The sequence below is a fragment of the Oikopleura dioica genome, chromosome XSR (genome assembly GCF_907165135.1).
Source record: "Oikopleura dioica chromosome XSR, OKI2018_I68_1.0, whole genome shotgun sequence".
Taxonomy (NCBI): Eukaryota; Metazoa; Chordata; class Appendicularia; order Copelata; family Oikopleuridae; genus Oikopleura; species Oikopleura dioica.
The window spans coordinates 10,356,303-10,371,603 of record NC_137294.1 but is presented as its reverse complement, the minus strand read 5'-3'; the positions used below and the strand labels follow the sequence as shown (position 1 = coordinate 10,371,603).

At 41.0% G+C, this 15,301-nt stretch overlaps 4 protein-coding genes across 4 annotated transcripts; 2 read left to right on the top strand and 2 right to left on the bottom strand.

Moving 5' to 3' along the window:
• Positions 1 to 312: 312 nt before the first annotated feature.
• LOC145710659 (uncharacterized) lies at positions 313 to 1,590 on the bottom strand. The gene is made up of 6 exons (XM_081788454.1): positions 1,369 to 1,590; positions 1,082 to 1,321; positions 986 to 1,037; positions 815 to 939; positions 495 to 774; positions 313 to 451 (listed from the first exon to the last, which is right to left on the bottom strand). Exons 1-6 carry the CDS (start codon positions 1,408 to 1,410, stop codon positions 360 to 362), a joined length of 831 nt encoding a protein of 276 aa, XP_081644580.1. The 5' UTR covers positions 1,411 to 1,590; the 3' UTR covers positions 313 to 359.
• Positions 1,591 to 1,644: 54 nt separating this feature from the next.
• LOC145710660 (transmembrane protein 65-like) lies at positions 1,645 to 2,767 on the top strand. The gene is made up of 6 exons (XM_081788456.1): positions 1,645 to 1,806; positions 1,853 to 1,971; positions 2,022 to 2,139; positions 2,183 to 2,260; positions 2,308 to 2,422; positions 2,472 to 2,767. Exons 1-6 carry the CDS (start codon positions 1,698 to 1,700, stop codon positions 2,743 to 2,745), a joined length of 813 nt encoding a protein of 270 aa, XP_081644582.1. The 5' UTR covers positions 1,645 to 1,697; the 3' UTR covers positions 2,746 to 2,767.
• Positions 2,768 to 4,358: 1,591 nt separating this feature from the next.
• LOC145710658 (uncharacterized) lies at positions 4,359 to 5,705 on the bottom strand. The gene has a single exon (XM_081788453.1). It carries the CDS (start codon positions 5,635 to 5,637, stop codon positions 4,510 to 4,512), a length of 1,128 nt encoding a protein of 375 aa, XP_081644579.1. The 5' UTR covers positions 5,638 to 5,705; the 3' UTR covers positions 4,359 to 4,509.
• Positions 5,706 to 12,682: 6,977 nt separating this feature from the next.
• LOC145707678 (uncharacterized) lies at positions 12,683 to 15,270 on the top strand. Its single transcript, XM_081785239.1, has 12 exons — positions 12,683 to 12,739; positions 12,803 to 12,871; positions 12,927 to 12,991; positions 13,037 to 13,304; positions 13,347 to 13,465; positions 13,518 to 13,594; positions 13,806 to 13,904; positions 14,062 to 14,110; positions 14,615 to 14,722; positions 14,767 to 14,855; positions 14,903 to 15,033; positions 15,075 to 15,270. Exons 3-12 carry the CDS (start codon positions 12,929 to 12,931, stop codon positions 15,212 to 15,214), a joined length of 1,143 nt encoding a protein of 380 aa, XP_081641365.1. The 5' UTR covers positions 12,683 to 12,739; positions 12,803 to 12,871; positions 12,927 to 12,928; the 3' UTR covers positions 15,215 to 15,270.
• Positions 15,271 to 15,301: the final 31 nt, after the last annotated feature.

The window sequence follows — 15,301 nt, the reverse complement described above, 5'->3', positions numbered from 1 at the left end:
CTATAAAAGTCATAAAACTATTCGTCCGATCTACTTCTCGTAATATTTTTGTTTGACGCCCTTGGGCACACACGAGTGCGCGGGGTCTAAGTAGTTTGGACACACAAAACGCTTCTAGTCGGACAATGAGACGAACAATAATCCTTGCCGCCTGCTCTTAAGTGATTTTATAAGACGAGTAAACGACACTACCGGTAGATTTTGCCCCCAAGACAATAATCATTAATCTTTTTACTCAGCGTAAAAATCACGTGATGAAAATATCAAGCCCTCATGTGACTATGGAAGATATCAAAAACTTTCAAGACAAGAGGGAAATTTTATTACTTTTTGCAGGTTTTATAGTAGCGATTGTTCTTTCAGCAAGATATGAAATTATGAACAGACGGGCATAAAGGAAGTTCTCCTTCGCAAAAATCACTTGTGCAAAAACTTCCAGTGCAGGATATTTCTAAAACTGTGTTTTCGCTTTTTTGCATCCCAAAATCAATTACCGATGAGCTTTGTTGAGAAATCGCTGCAGAAAGGCAGAGCAAAGTCAAAGCTATTGAGTGCGTTTGCACGGACTCCTTCTACAGTTGCGCATCCGTCATTGAAGATTGTTGTCTTTCTTCCAGCTAAGCTCACTCCGCATTTGCCTAATGCACCTCCAACTCCTTCAGGAAAGCCCTCAAGATTGAGTGACACAGTTACTTCGTCGTCGACCAGAAGCTTGTTTCCTACAGTTGGTACTTCAGTGCCACCGTTCGTGTAGATGAATTTTAAAGGAACAGTCTAGGATACTCTTAATCCAGATGCAGATCGATAGTCCTACAAGTGGAGTGAAACTGGAAAGCTTCGGGACATCTTCAAGTTCCTCGTCAGGATTATCAGATATTGACCCAACGTCGAAAGGAGGAAAGCCGGGAGTTTGGTCAGCATGGAGAAAAGGGTTGTCAACTTAGTTCGTCAATGGGATTTTGAATTAATTTATACTTAATAAAACCTGTTACGCTTTTAGAAGAAGTTGCCGTCAAACACTCCACTTCGAAAAGAACCTTTCAAATCACTCAATTCATAGCGACAAAAAGTAGTAAGCCACCTTTGGCGATGAAAATATTTCATGATTACGATCGTAGATGATCTTGTTCTTGCCATTCTTCGCGCATTCGTTGAAGGTCCATTCGTGTGAGAGGCTGTTGAATCGACAGTTTTCGTTGTTGTTGTCGTTTACATAAAGGAAAATGCTTTGATCTGAAATTTTGTCAGCTGTGATTGAATCCTCGAAGACGGCGATGTTTTGATTCAGCTCGATTTTTGCTGATGTCCAAGAGCATTCGAGCTAGTTTACAAGATAAAAAATGAACTTAATAAAAAAGTGGCAAACACCTGAAAAGTGGCTAGTGCCTCTGCAAGTGTAGAGACCGCCATAATTTATAACTCTCTCTTTTAGTAGATTAATTCCATCGCAGTAAGAGTTATATTCTAACAGTTTGTATGTTTATTTGTTGACATCAAAATTAGTCTGTCTTCGCGACTACCAGTCGTGTCTCGCTGATAGAAGCTACGCTCGCCAACTACTAATAGTCTATTACATAATAATTAATTCTAAAAAGAAATTCGTATTTTCGGCTTTTCAACGGTGATCGCGCGCAGATGCAGATCTCAAGCCGCTTTTCTTCGATTTCGCTGGTTCCTTTTTCAGTCTCGCGCAAAAAATGCTCCGGCGAAAAATTTTGCAAGCGTCTTTGAGAAACCAGTCCGCTGGCTCTTTCAACAGTTCGTTTTTCAAGTCCTCGCAATCAGCTGGGAATTATGATGTCAAAGGTAAACCAGAGAAAAATTGAACGAAAAAGGATTTTTTCGAAACTAGAATTCTGCAAAACTCTGGATGTGAAGAAGCGACAGGCGATCGAACATGAGCTCCGACGACTTCGTCGAGAGGGTGATGAGAATATCGCAATGCACGCGCGGACTTCTGTTACAGTCAAGGTTTCTTTTATTCTAGCGTTTTCGTCTTTGATTGTATCGAACATTCGTAGCCATCGAATACGCAACTGCGAATTTGCTTCGTCCACAATGCTGTTCCGTTCATTGGATTCGGCTTTTTAGATAATTTTGTGATGTTGATCGCTGGAGACTACTTTGAGGCAACTTTAGGTTTGCAAATATATATTTCGTGATAAAAGCATGATTCATATAGGCGTGTACTTTCACATATCGGTACTTGCTGCAGCCGGCCTTGGTAACACCATCTCAGACGTTGTAGGAATCTTCTTCGGTAAGCAAAATGAGTAGCAAATCGGCAAATGGGAATGCTCTCTTTAGGCGGCTACATCGAACTGGTTGCAGATCGAATGGGACTCCCAGCTCCCAAGTTCTCTGCTCAAGAAGCAGATTCTACGCATGCGAGAGTAGCGCGAAACTCTGGGCAGGCGTTCGGGTAAGTTTCGTCAATTTTTCTGTTGCATTTTTCAATTGATTTCGTTTAGAATCGTCCTCGGCTGTTTACTTGGCATGTGTCCGCTACTTTTCCTTGACACCGAAAAGCACACCCGTGAGAAACCCATCGAAAAAGTCGAAAACGATTGCGAAACGAAAAGCACTTCCTTTGAAAAAATGGTACTGAAGACAACAAGGACTGACGACAAAATTTCCTCAAGATATAAATTTCCGATTTCAACTGAAACACTATCAATAGTAAAATATATGAGTAAAGTAATTTTGGAAAAAAGGCGGTCAATGTTAGTATTAATCGCAACTTAGAAAATAAATCAGATGAAACCGATTAGCCAGCAAATTATTGACGATGAGTGGTTCAAGTAACCGATTTTCCATATGTCTGTTCCAATTTTCGTCTTGGATAACCCCCAGTAGTATTACTAAAGTGGAACGTTTTTTAGACTTAGAGGCAGAATAATAAAGAGAAATGGTTGGGGGGGATGAAAGAGTGTGATTAATTCTTAATCAATAAGCCTTACACTAATTTGCCTGCTGTTCACGTGTCACCAATTTGAATGTGCAGAAATTAAAATGTGTTTTTCTTCAGCCCCAAAGCGAGTCATTTAATGGGAGGAGATAAAAAGATTCAATGAGCAGCAGCGATTTAATGATTTTTTTCGAAAAGTGGAAATGTCCACGGCGAACTGATTCCAGCCTTTTGTGCAATGTTGCTCTTCAGGTAAATCGGGTCAAACTCGGCTTATTTTATTTGATGGCATTTAAAGAAGTTATTGAATTTGAGAATTTAGGCCGGGATATTGATCTTCATTTATGTCATTACTATCACCATCATCTTCGTTTTTCTTCAAATGGAGGTACCTTCGAATTCATCAAAATCAGTTTTTACAGGGAGAATTATAAGCTTTCTGGAAAGAGAAAAAAATTGCAGAGAAAGCGACTTTCATCTCGATACATGTCTTTTACTGAAACATCGACTGTATTCTAAAATAAAAAGCGTTTCTTTTTTGATGATGTCTTGAGTGCTGACCTTGATGATGACCTTGTCTGCTAGGTTTTGGAGCTTTGGGATGCAGCTGTGAAATCGTAAAGAAACAAATAAAGATTACAAATTTTACCATTTTCCAAGCTGAATCCACAAGCTTGTCGCTATAAACTTGGAAAAAGCAGCGTCTTTTATTGCTCTGCGAAAAAGAAATAACTCTTGCGGTTAGCTTTTGCGCAAGAGTGAAGAACCGTTCCGCAAATATTTTCATTGAAGAGGTATGAAATTAAGGTCAGTTTTGATTCCTAGGCGCTAGAAAAAAGTTTCATCACCTGCGCGCGACAAAAGGCAATCAACACTTTTTTCAATACATAAAAAAATCACTCAAAAACTTCGCTTATTGCTATACGGGCCTGTTGATAAGTTGCAGTATTGAACAATTTTCATTTTCTTTTATTGCAGATGATGATAATGTTTTTGCTTGCTTGCTTGTATGGTATGGAAATTAGGCAGTAGTACATTCCAAAAAAGAGAGCGCCACTCACACCAAACAAATAATATCGCCTCAGCTGCGTTTTTACATTTTTTTTTTTGGAATTATGAATTATAGAAATGAATGTTTGTATTTTTACGATTAAAAATTACAAAATTTGAAATAAGATCTTGGTGTAGTGTCTACAGCCCGCTCGGCGCAGTAATCGGGTAAATTGAATCGTTTTCGAAAAAAAATTCTTTTAACCTCCGAGCTCGAGCCGCAACCATCTGCGCTTGTTTCCAAAACAACACAAATCAAAGGAACCAGCACCACCATTGCACCACTTTCTTGCCTATTTTCAACTCCACTGCGATTTTAAGAAAAGTGGCCTTCTGTCAAACAAGAGCCCCAAAAAGAGTGATAGAACCGCATTGATTTGTTCCTAATTGATGAGTTTATTAGGGTCGGTGAATAGCAGATTAGAGCATTTCAGCAAAAAAAATACGCAGAAAATGTTAATATCGAGAAAAAAATCGAGTAAAAATATACAGATTTGATTAGAGCAGTGTGTAGAATGTAATGAGAAAAAATAGTGTAGAAAATAAGAGTTTCAAATGGCGGCAATGGAATTTTCGCATTTGACTTCGACGATCGTTTCTTCCGGGTCGGAGTTGCTGCCGCTCGATGCGCTGCCACTGGCGGTGAAGGAATCTAGGCTTCCTGCGCCAGGAGAGGAGTTCTTTAGCTGTAGCTGGATTTTCTGACTTTCGAGGATGGCGCGGGCGCGTTTCTGGACCTCTAGGAGATGTTGTAGGGCCTGTGCTTGCTGCGTTATCGCTGGACTCGCGGAGGAAGCGACTGGGAAAGGATGCGCGGGAATAGTCGGAATGGGAAGAGGACTCGAAGTCGGCAGCATCGTTTGAGCTCGTTGAAGCTGGCTAAGTTGGAGTTGTGCGGCCATTAGCGCTTGTTGCTGCTGCAGCCGCTGCTGGATCATTGCTTTTTGGTAAATCAACGACATCTCGAGCGGCATCGAAAGTCCCGGCGATTGTGTAGCGCCGTTTCCTGGCATCGCTGGGTTCGGCAAGAGAGTGCCAGGCATTGGCATGGGCATCTGAGGAATAGGAATCATTGGATTTGGAGCTGGAAGAGACCCTGGGTTCATTAGTGATTCGATCGAGAAGGACTTCTTCTCGGACGAATTAGAGTGCGGACTTTCTGGCGCTGGAGGAGGAGCGATTTCGGAGAGCTTCGGAAGAATGGACATTCCAATTGGAGGCTTTTGCATGGTGCTATTTTCGTAGTTTGAAAGTGAGTACGGGGAGTTGAGAGAAGAAGGGGCAGCGGGTTTCAGAGGTGAAGCTTCTGGTGAGCCGTCGTCAATCGCGACCCGTTTTCCCCCAACGGTCTTGAATCGCTTTCGTCGGCGAAGAAACGAGCCATTTTCGAACATATCGCCGCAGCTTGGGTGGAGAGACCAGTAGGAACCCTTACCAGGCTTATCAGCTCGGCGGGGGATCTTGATGAAGCAATCGTTGAAGGACAAATTGTGCCGGAGCGAGTTCTGCCATCGCTGCGTGTTTTTTCGATAATAGGGAAAGCGGTCCATGATGAACTTGTAAATCTCCGCCAAGGTCATCATTTTATCGGGGGCGGATTGAATCGCCATCGCAGTAAGGGCAATATAAGAGTATGGGGGCTTCTGGTCTCCGTAAGAGTCTCTCGATGGTCTCGGCATTTTTCGGTTTCGACTTTGTTTTTTCTTGTTTTTCGAAAAGTGTATTTACGATGAGAAAAAAGCGTTAGGTGAATTTGTATTTTGGAAGAAGCACCACACGCACTCGTATAGATATAGCAAGAGGCTACGCCACACGACAGCGGGGGCGCGCGCGAGGCAAGCAGAATCGTCGAGCATGAACCGAGCGGTATTCTGAACGCGAGGGCGCCACCTGTGCAAACAGAAAGACCAATCCCAAAGCAGAAGAAATAGATTCTCCTCCTAATTATTTTCCTTTGACAATAAAACTCTTACTTGCCTCAATTTTTGACTTTCATCAACTTTATTGAGCGTCGAATGTATCGAAGCAACAATTGATTTATAAATAAATATTTTAAATGAATTATTTTTAACAAAAATTCCGAAAACAAATAAAAAGACTATTGACTAAAGAATTGGAAAGTAATTTTAAATTGAATAAAATACGATTCATCATATTCGTGATTTCATATTTCTAGTGGCGACACAGCTGGCGTTTAGGGATCAATATTCTATTATATGATTATATTACCTACGAAGAGCAAACCCCGCCAATTGAAACCAAATTGCAATTAGTGGATGGACACGTTAGATCGTGTCAATTTAAGTTTTATGTAAAGCAGCTCGTTTCGTTTAGATACAGAGTCTCTATCTTCTATAGAAAGAAAGAAATGTCTTGGTATGAAAACTGAGAATTAAGCGTACTTAGAGGTTGTGCGCGAAAAACCACATTTGAGCGCTTAGATGAGCAGCTCCTCACTCTCATCTTTCTGTTCTTTTTCATTTCCTCGAAAAGGGAGGCGATCTTAGGCGGGCGAAAATAATCCCAATTCCATATGAAAGCCTCTCATAACAAGCGATTATTCGAAGTTCTAAATTTCCAGCTGAATCAAAGTCAAAATGCGTGAAAACAGTTTATTTTCTGTTTTCTCTCGCGATCTATTTCCACCGCGGCACGATCAAAAACAACCTTTTTCGCAGCCTGAAAATTCTTCAAATTCAGCTTTGAATCATTCATTTTCCCACTTCTGCTTGTACTAGTTACGAAAGATGCTCGAAATAAATGGGTATTAATGTTTGATTAAATTCGCTGCCGGTGTTTTTTTTAAGCGAAGGTCGGCCCCGCTAGCTCCCGATTGACAGCAGTACAAATTGTAACAAGACATTTCTCTTTGTCGATGCAAAATGTCGTTTCCGGAAATCTTCCCAGAGCGGTTCGAAACCGCAATTACTAAATTAAATTCATGAATTGCAAGGAGCTCAGCGCGGAGGGGCCCTTTCTAAAACTTACTTTTATACATGTTAGCTTTTGGGCCATTTTGGGCAACTGTCATGAAGAATGACAATGTGGCTAAGTAGAAAAATATTATGCCTTGATTAGGGGCGATTAGGGGTGGAGGTGTGAAATTCGTACTCTCTATGAATCTCGTATCATTCGTCTCCATCAGTGACTGGCTCCATTAAAGCTATCGTTAGATTTAGCAGGTGGCCCATTTTCGTAGCGATTCGTCGAGAAAACGAAGATGATTTCAATTTTCAATCTGATGGCTGACCCATTACGCGCTCGACTTTTTAACAGGCGTGAAAAAAAAGAAACAGCTTGTGAACGTTTTTTGAATATTCATTCACACCCGCCATCTGATTTTTCTTTCAGCCCTCTTTTTTTAGATTTTCTCACTCTGGAAAATCTAAGAAATCAAATGAAATTGCGCTTTGTTTATGAATCTGCGCAGTTGAAATTAAAAATTGTGGAGTAATTGTTTAGTGCTCTGGAATTGTTTTTATGGTGTTTCATAGAAGGTGTGTTTTAGTTGTTTTGGCGGTCTAAGGTGCGAATTCGGCGCTGACAGCGAAAATGTCAACTAACTATTTGAAATAGTAACAATTTACGTTGGCCAGCTGTGTGTATTACTTTACTAGAGCTAAGGCACAGCACCCCCACAACCGCCATAGCCGCCGCCAGCTGCAACGCTAATTCTAGCGACATGCTCGCCGAAAGAGAAAACACAAATTCCTAAAACAAGAAGAAGAGTAATCGAAATGACAAAAAACGACGTCTCAGCGCCTTCTGAATTTTCACACGGCGTTTTTCAAATCGCCAAATACGAAAATCTTGATCTAATTAGATTTTACATTTGTGTTTACACTTTTCCGTTTCCGCGGGTTTGCTCCCTTCCCCGTGTTGAAATTCCTCATGTAGCGACATTCTAAAAGTGACCAATCTATCATGATGGAGAGCTGCTAATTGGCGAGCAATTCCGGATGCGATCTTCGCCTGGAGGTGTCACGATAAACTGCAAAATGTCTCCCGATAACAATTACTCACCTCTTTCTGGCACTTTATCTGATTCCGAACGCTTGAAATTTACGCTCTACATATTCTACCACCTTCTAAGGGCACCTTAATTTCGGTAAATAGCCCATTATAGCCTCGATTTCCTCTGAGCTACCTATTTCTGGAGTTTAGGGCTCACAAAAAATAGGCCGAATTGGAGAAAGGAAATGACCAGTACATTACTGTACTATAACATGTGTTGTTGATTTAACAAGCACCCTAAAAATTATCAAAGAAAAACCTTTGGGGTTAGGGTTAGTCTATAGATATTGGTCCTCCTTCCTGTTTTCTTGAAGGCTGTGTTTTATATGAATGAGGATTGTTTATTATCTCAAGGAAGAAGTTCCAGTTGGTAGTGCACCTTAGGGCGGTATTTCAAACGCAATTAGCGTTTATCCTTTCGGCGCAGAAGGCGAAGATCGGAAGAGTGGCGGTTATCAGCGCCGCTTATCACCATTTAGCACCGTGGCTCGCCGTTTTCTTATTTCATAAAGAAGGAAATGAAAACCGTTTGATTGGCGTTTGATCATTAGCTCGGAACAGGAAGCGCCGCGATGCCTTGCTGACTTTCTGATCGATTTAATAAAAATGGCTAGAAATCGTTTGATAAAAGCAGGAATTGTGAGATGTTCACCGCTTTTTTCTGCGGCGTTGTAAAACTTGTCCAGGCTACTAATAAATATCTCTTGAAGAATCCAGTGATGCCAATAATACCTCGCCAGTGATGACCGAAATGCAAGACCACAAAAATTCGGAATTTTAGACGTGTCAGGCCCACGTGTCATCATTTGTTGACATTTGTTTTTATTCTCACAGCTTCGGGTACAAATGAAAATCAAGTTTATTCCTCAAAAATTTTAGGTCTAAGGGAATAGACATTCAAAAAAACATACATTAGGGTTAGGGGGGTTATAAGCTAAGAACCCTCTTTTATGGTTGAAAATGTACAATTCAGAAATTCTAAAGCTGGCCAGACTCTTTTTTCTTTCGCTTGAATAGCTATTTTTCCGATTTTACGCTAAGCCTCCTGCCAATCGAGAAGTAACCTCCAATAAAGAAAAAATCGTCGCTTTCATCTTCCGAAATGATCAGTTTATTACGATCAACGTGAGCACCTCTGGAATTAAATTCCCTCTTGCAAAGGCGTCTTTTTCTTGATTTACTAGGTTTTATAAAGAATTATTCAATCGTAAATTAGCACTTTTCCAATTGTAAAATATTGTCATTTTTTCGAATTCAAGATGGACTGTCAAAAATGTTGACTCAGTGTTGTTTTAAACGACAGTAGACTATTGACTGTCAACATGTCTTGCCATTAACTCTCAGCGATCAAAGCCGCGCACGTGAGTTGATTCTCAAGTTGATGAATTTCGGCGCGGATTGATATTTTTCCAAATTCGAAAAATGGGCAATTGTATAAAATAGCTTTTCCACCGGAAATAAACATTTGTTTTGCGGCGAGCAGATTCTCCCACAACGCGTCCCAATTCGATTTTCAAGGGCTTTCCCTTCAGCTGAATTTTGCTCCCCTTTGAGATGGATTTAATAATATCCAAAGCAATAACAGATAGCAAAGAGAGCAGATTTTTCACAAGCCATTGATCCGAGATCCACGCCATGCGCGTGATAAGCCATAAAAAGGTCCTCTTTCTTTATTTCTTCAAGCTTTCCAAAGCAAAACAACACCCGATCAAAGCGTTCCAGCCAGCAGCTGAGGGTGTTAGTTGCTTCAATCGAGGGAAAATTGAGGACATAAAGAGCCAAAACAGACGTTAAGGCTTTTTTTTTTCGAGCTCGCAAAATTCCAAGATCCTTTTTTTTTATGGAAAGGAAGATTACTGTATTAGTAGCTTTTTTATTTCGCATTTATGCCGACTAATTTGTCGAGCGAGTTTTATAGATTCGAATTTAGAGTATTTCGAAAAAGCAAGTTTTATTTTTATTTTGTTTGCGCCTCGATAGGATTATATTATGGAAGGTGCAGGTGGTGGAACCAGAAGAGATTACCCGCCGAATATAAATAATCGACATATAAATATGCGCAATATGTTATTTACAATATGCAGCGGCGCGAGATCGAATTTTGACTCTAGAAGGTGCACCTGGCCTGGTTCAAAGGCCAGCGCCGCTAGTGATCCCATTTTAGCTCTTGGCACAATATTAAACCAACAATACGGAAATTTAAAGTGGCGAAAAAGGAGGAAAATTTGTTCAAAACTAAGTTTTCAAGCTTGTTCGTCATTACTGTAGAAGAGGCACTATAGAAGTGCCGTAACACTGTTGCAGTAATTGACAATTAAAAGGACTCAAAATGGTGCGCTTGTGCGTATTTGGCGGTGGTGGAAGCGCAGGTGCGCTATTTCGGGTTAGGTGTCCCAGCTGTGCTGGTTAATCCGCGCTTTCGAAACAAATTTTTCGTTTTATGGCGATTTTTTCGTTTTTTCGAAAAAAGGTCGACCACAAGTGATTGGCGAATAGTTTGCGGCGGTGAAATGCGCCATCTGTGCCACTGCTTGTTCTGCAAAGGAATTACGCTTACGGGTTAAATTAGTGCGGTCGCACCTGTATTCTACTACATATATTTGTCGCCTGCACCATTTCTTTTTCACTTTTCGTTCTTCCCGACGCTTTTCAGATTTCTAGTGATGTTCAATCACATTAAAACATCACTGCTCCCTAGAACCACTCTTCCTAAAAGAAGAGCTACAAGCATTTTAGCATTCAATTTGGGACAGTTCGCAATTTCACGTGCGCAAAGTCAAAATATTTTGCTTCGTTCGCTAATTATGCTCTTTCTGAAAAGGTCGTGATTTTTTCTCCCCACTCCAGATGTGACTTGTTTGTTTCCGATAAAACACCCTTCAACAATTATCGTCCTGCCAAGATACGCGCTTATCCGTTTTTCTCGCACTGTAAGAAAAAGTGGCATTTTCTCTCTCTCTTGAGTGGGTTCTTCTTTTATTATATGTGAATGTGAAAGTTAAGTAATAGTGAATAAAGTGATAGTAAAAGTGAAGTAAAGAGTTTCTTTGATTTGGCAGCTGAAAAACTGGCAGTTGAAATCAAGGAAGACTGAACGTTTTCCCTTCAATTGGCAAAGAAATCAGAATCAATCTCTCCAAGTCCGTGAATATCTGTTTCCATGGAGGAACAGTCGAAAAGCGGACCAGTAAGTAGAGGCTCGGATTCGCCAAATCCATCAGTTATATGCGCGTTAGTTTCTGAAGCGAGGGTCTCTGAAGCATCGAACTCGATCGAAGGAGGTGCATTTTCTTCACTTTCATGCGACACTGGTACGCTAGAACGCATTGAAAAGCTGTGCACACCCATGCCAGAAGGAAAGTCTACATCAGTAGCAGCATATAGTGACGGAGAATTCTCTTGAATCTCCATTTCCGACGAGACTTGATTGAGGCCACAATCAATTTTAGGACCATCGTTCTCCAGTTCAGAATTGTCCATTCTTTTCTGCTAGAAAACATTTTTAGATTCTAAATTTCTTATTTAAAATAACATTTTCGGTCGATCGAAAGCACGCAGGATTCGGGAGTTTAGTTACAGCCCAATGTACTGAAGGTTGAATCTTTGGCGTGCACACTGTTTCCGTGGTGTTTACTAAACGCATCCCTGACAGCCACGAGTCCGCCATTACATTAATGATCTTTGTGCACACGGCCATGGCAAGTTTTTTTTCTAAAAAATTAGATCCAACATAGAAGAGCATGAATTTCTAGGGCAAGGAAGGTTTTCTCTCTGTCTGAAAAAAGGGAAGGACATTCGCGTCCGGAGTTACGAAATTTCAAAGGGGCGGCCGCTCATTGGTGAGATTATCCGCAAGGGTCTCAAGAATTTTTTTGATTGATTAAAATTATCATACCTATAAGAGAAGTCTATGAAGTGATGAATGAACTGACGGTTGGTGTCACACGCTCAAGGGTAGTCGCCGGAGGGCACAATTTGCGGCGGTGAAAATTTTTCTTGATTTTTTCCGAAAATTTTTGATTACTTTTAGAAAAAACGCCGAGAAGCTAAAGCTTTCCATACAGAAAAAAGTCAGAGTTTAACTCAGATAAGTTCCTTGACTTGTGCTTCTACGAAGACTTTTTAGACGGTGGCGAGGGAAGAAATTCTTTGCTCAACTTCAAGTTGCCTTCTTAAAAGTTCAGATCCATCCATCTTCGATTAGGTGATATACAGTGTTCTTCAATTAGGAAGCCAGGTGGCATTTATTCTTCCTTTGGAAGCCGTTTGATCCCACCTAAAGTGATTTTCACATTGAACTCTTCTTCTACTTTCTTTTTCTTGCTAGCGTGTACTTTGTGAGGAAGGGGGCGCCATCAAACAAGCATCATCAGTTAAATGTTCAGATGTTAATTAAGATAATCAGAGAGATTCAAGGTCAAACAAAAAATGAGGCTTCTCCTCACGCTGAGCTTCATTTTCGAAGCCGTCTGGGCCAGTAGTGATTTCACGAGAATGCTAGCGCAGAAAATGGTCGAAGAAATCTATCGTAGAACATGCCAATGCATGATGCATTTGGCTATTTTTTATTTCAAATTTTCAAGGTTATTTTTTACTAAAGAGAAAATCTTCTTTTGTATAAAAATAAGAACGCAATCAATCCATTCCCGGCGATTATAAATAAAGTCAATAAAGTATCGAATTAGGTATTTGACCAGTGTTAAAAGGGACAAACAGCACTACAAAGACATAACCAGAATCGACTACGGCGGCTTATAGCCCGACAGGAACAGAGTTCATCCTACAGATCGAGTTTATCGAATCTTCTTATTAAAAAATCTTTGAAAAAGGGCGATGTTTTATCAAGAAATACGAGATATAATCCAAAGCACATAAAGTCACTTAACTGGATTTATGAAGGTAATGATTACTATTTGAAAAAATGAACCTTTCTTCATGCCCAAAATTTGCGAAGATATGAGAAAGAAACTGCTTCAAGAATCTTCACGCGAAAGCTCAATTTATTTCCAGCAGTTGAATGTAAGCCCCCGAATATTCTCAGATAGTAACGCAGAAGCAAACTAGGAAAAATTGAAGAAGCAAGAAAAGCAGATCCGAAGAATCAGCCGTGATCGACGCCGTGGGCGCCAGTATCTTCGACAGTCGAGTAGAGCAAGACGCGATGCTGAGTTTTCGATGGGCCCGTCTACGGAGGAGCTACTGGCAGTTGTTAGACAGCAGACCGAGCAAATTCGAGAGCTACAAAGTCGAAATCAACAAATGCAGCATCGCATGGCAGTCATTGAGGAGGACCTGGAAAACTCTCGGGCTGACTTTGGGGCGCTCAAAACTGGTAAGGTTATCGCCGAGTTTCGCTGATGAAATAATTTTGAAGATACACGAAATATGCTTCTGGAGAGAACAGAAGGAAGCGGAAGCAGCTTCGTTGACTATGAAACAGTCACTTTTGTTGACCAGTCGTCTAATGCTCCTATCGTCGGCAACTCCACAATGGTTGAATTTTTAGAAAGCAACTTTGGGCTAGTTATGAACTCTGAACTTTTAGGAGGAGCTGATCCAGGAACTGGTCTTTCGAATAGACAGCATGGAGTATCGAATGAATCAAACGTCAGCGGCTGACAAGTACGTTCGATAATTGCTTTCTGAAGGCGACAGCGATAATCTCGAATCGACCATTTATCACATCTGGTTGCCATCTCAGACACTTTCCTAACGAGGAATTTAATTAAGACACTCGCTAATTGTTCTAGTAATTGAAGGAATACGACTCTGTCAGTCTACCAGTCCAATACTAACTCGCAACGTTTTCAACTCATTTGAAACGGATTTTAAGGCCGGAGAATTTCACATCCGAAGAGGCAGGAGGCCAACTCGTTCATCTCATTTCTCGCCTAGACGGAATAGAAGAAAGAGTACAAGAAAAAAATAACAGGTGAGTTTTTGAAAAACGGATTGGGAAATTTTAAATCAATCGACAAATGATCGATGGCCGTCGGGATAATTTTCATTAGCTCAGTAGTTTCCACTCAGTAAGGGCGCTGTTCCCAGGGTGAAAAATAATCCTCACGCTCGCGCTTATTCTGTTTCAGACTGAGTCTCCTCGAAGTCAGCTTGGCCGACAGCGACTCCCTGGGAAAGGTAAATTCGCGGCGCATCCGCAACTTTGAGGCCAAAATATCGCGTCAATTCAACCAGGTAGCGCCATGGGTTTTCGTTTCTCTGTGTTGAGTGATTAACTTTCAAGCTGAAAAAGCTTGAAAACCTTCGCCGAACAGTAGGGGAGCGGTACACGCGCATTCGAACCGAATTGAACTCGATCTGGTCACGTATTGAGCCCATGGGCCTGGGTGAACACTTGCCCCTAGAATTTGTTATTTGATCAATTTGACTCCTTGTTTTCGTTGATTTCGCCCTTGTCGTCCTTTATTGCATCGACGAATATCTCGAGTGCATTTTCCGATCCAATAAAGGAAAGTAGTGAATAAGTTAGTTGTTGGATTTGGACTTCCAAATCGTTACTGGAGTTACTAACAGTGCGCTCATCCGGTGTTAGATCGAGCAGCACCTGGAATCGGACTGGACACAACTCCAGTCCCTTCCGCGCAACCATCAGTCATGGTCGACTTTGACGAACAATTACAGAATATTTACGACAGCATCAACTCCACCTCCACCATTCTTACGCATCTAGAAGAATACCAAAACGATATTTCGCAGAAGCTCAGCGACAACGAGGACAACCTTCTAAGAGTACGAAAAAATTATATTCTTTTTAACAAAAAAACGATCTTTAGCTCAACTCTACTGTCACTGATACTGTGAACTCGCTCGTGGACTTCAGTGGGATGATCATGGGACTTCAAGATGCTTTGGAGAACTTCAAGTTACTCAAAAATGCTCTTTAAATTCAACTAAACGATCGCAATTAAGGACTCACTACAGCCAATTCAAAGACGAATCCGATCTGAAATTCGTCAATACTTCCGCACACTTGAAATCCGTTGACGCAACACAGGCCCTATCGATTGAGCTTTTCGACAGAATGGACGCAGTAAATGAGGGTTCTGTCTAGCGCACTAGAACTTCGATGATTTGCTTTTAGAATTTCGCGAGCGCGTTATGTGGCTTCAGGATTTGCTTGTTCTCTCGCAAAACTTCACCGCCGAAATCGACTACGACACATCCAGCTCGGAGCTTTCTGACGCTTTCGACGATTCCATCGACGACTACGACACCGTTTGACTGTAATTTGACCGTTTTCTGTACTTAAATTAAGCTTCAATGATTATTTCTTCTTATTTTGGCTTCACTTACAATGTCTGATTAATT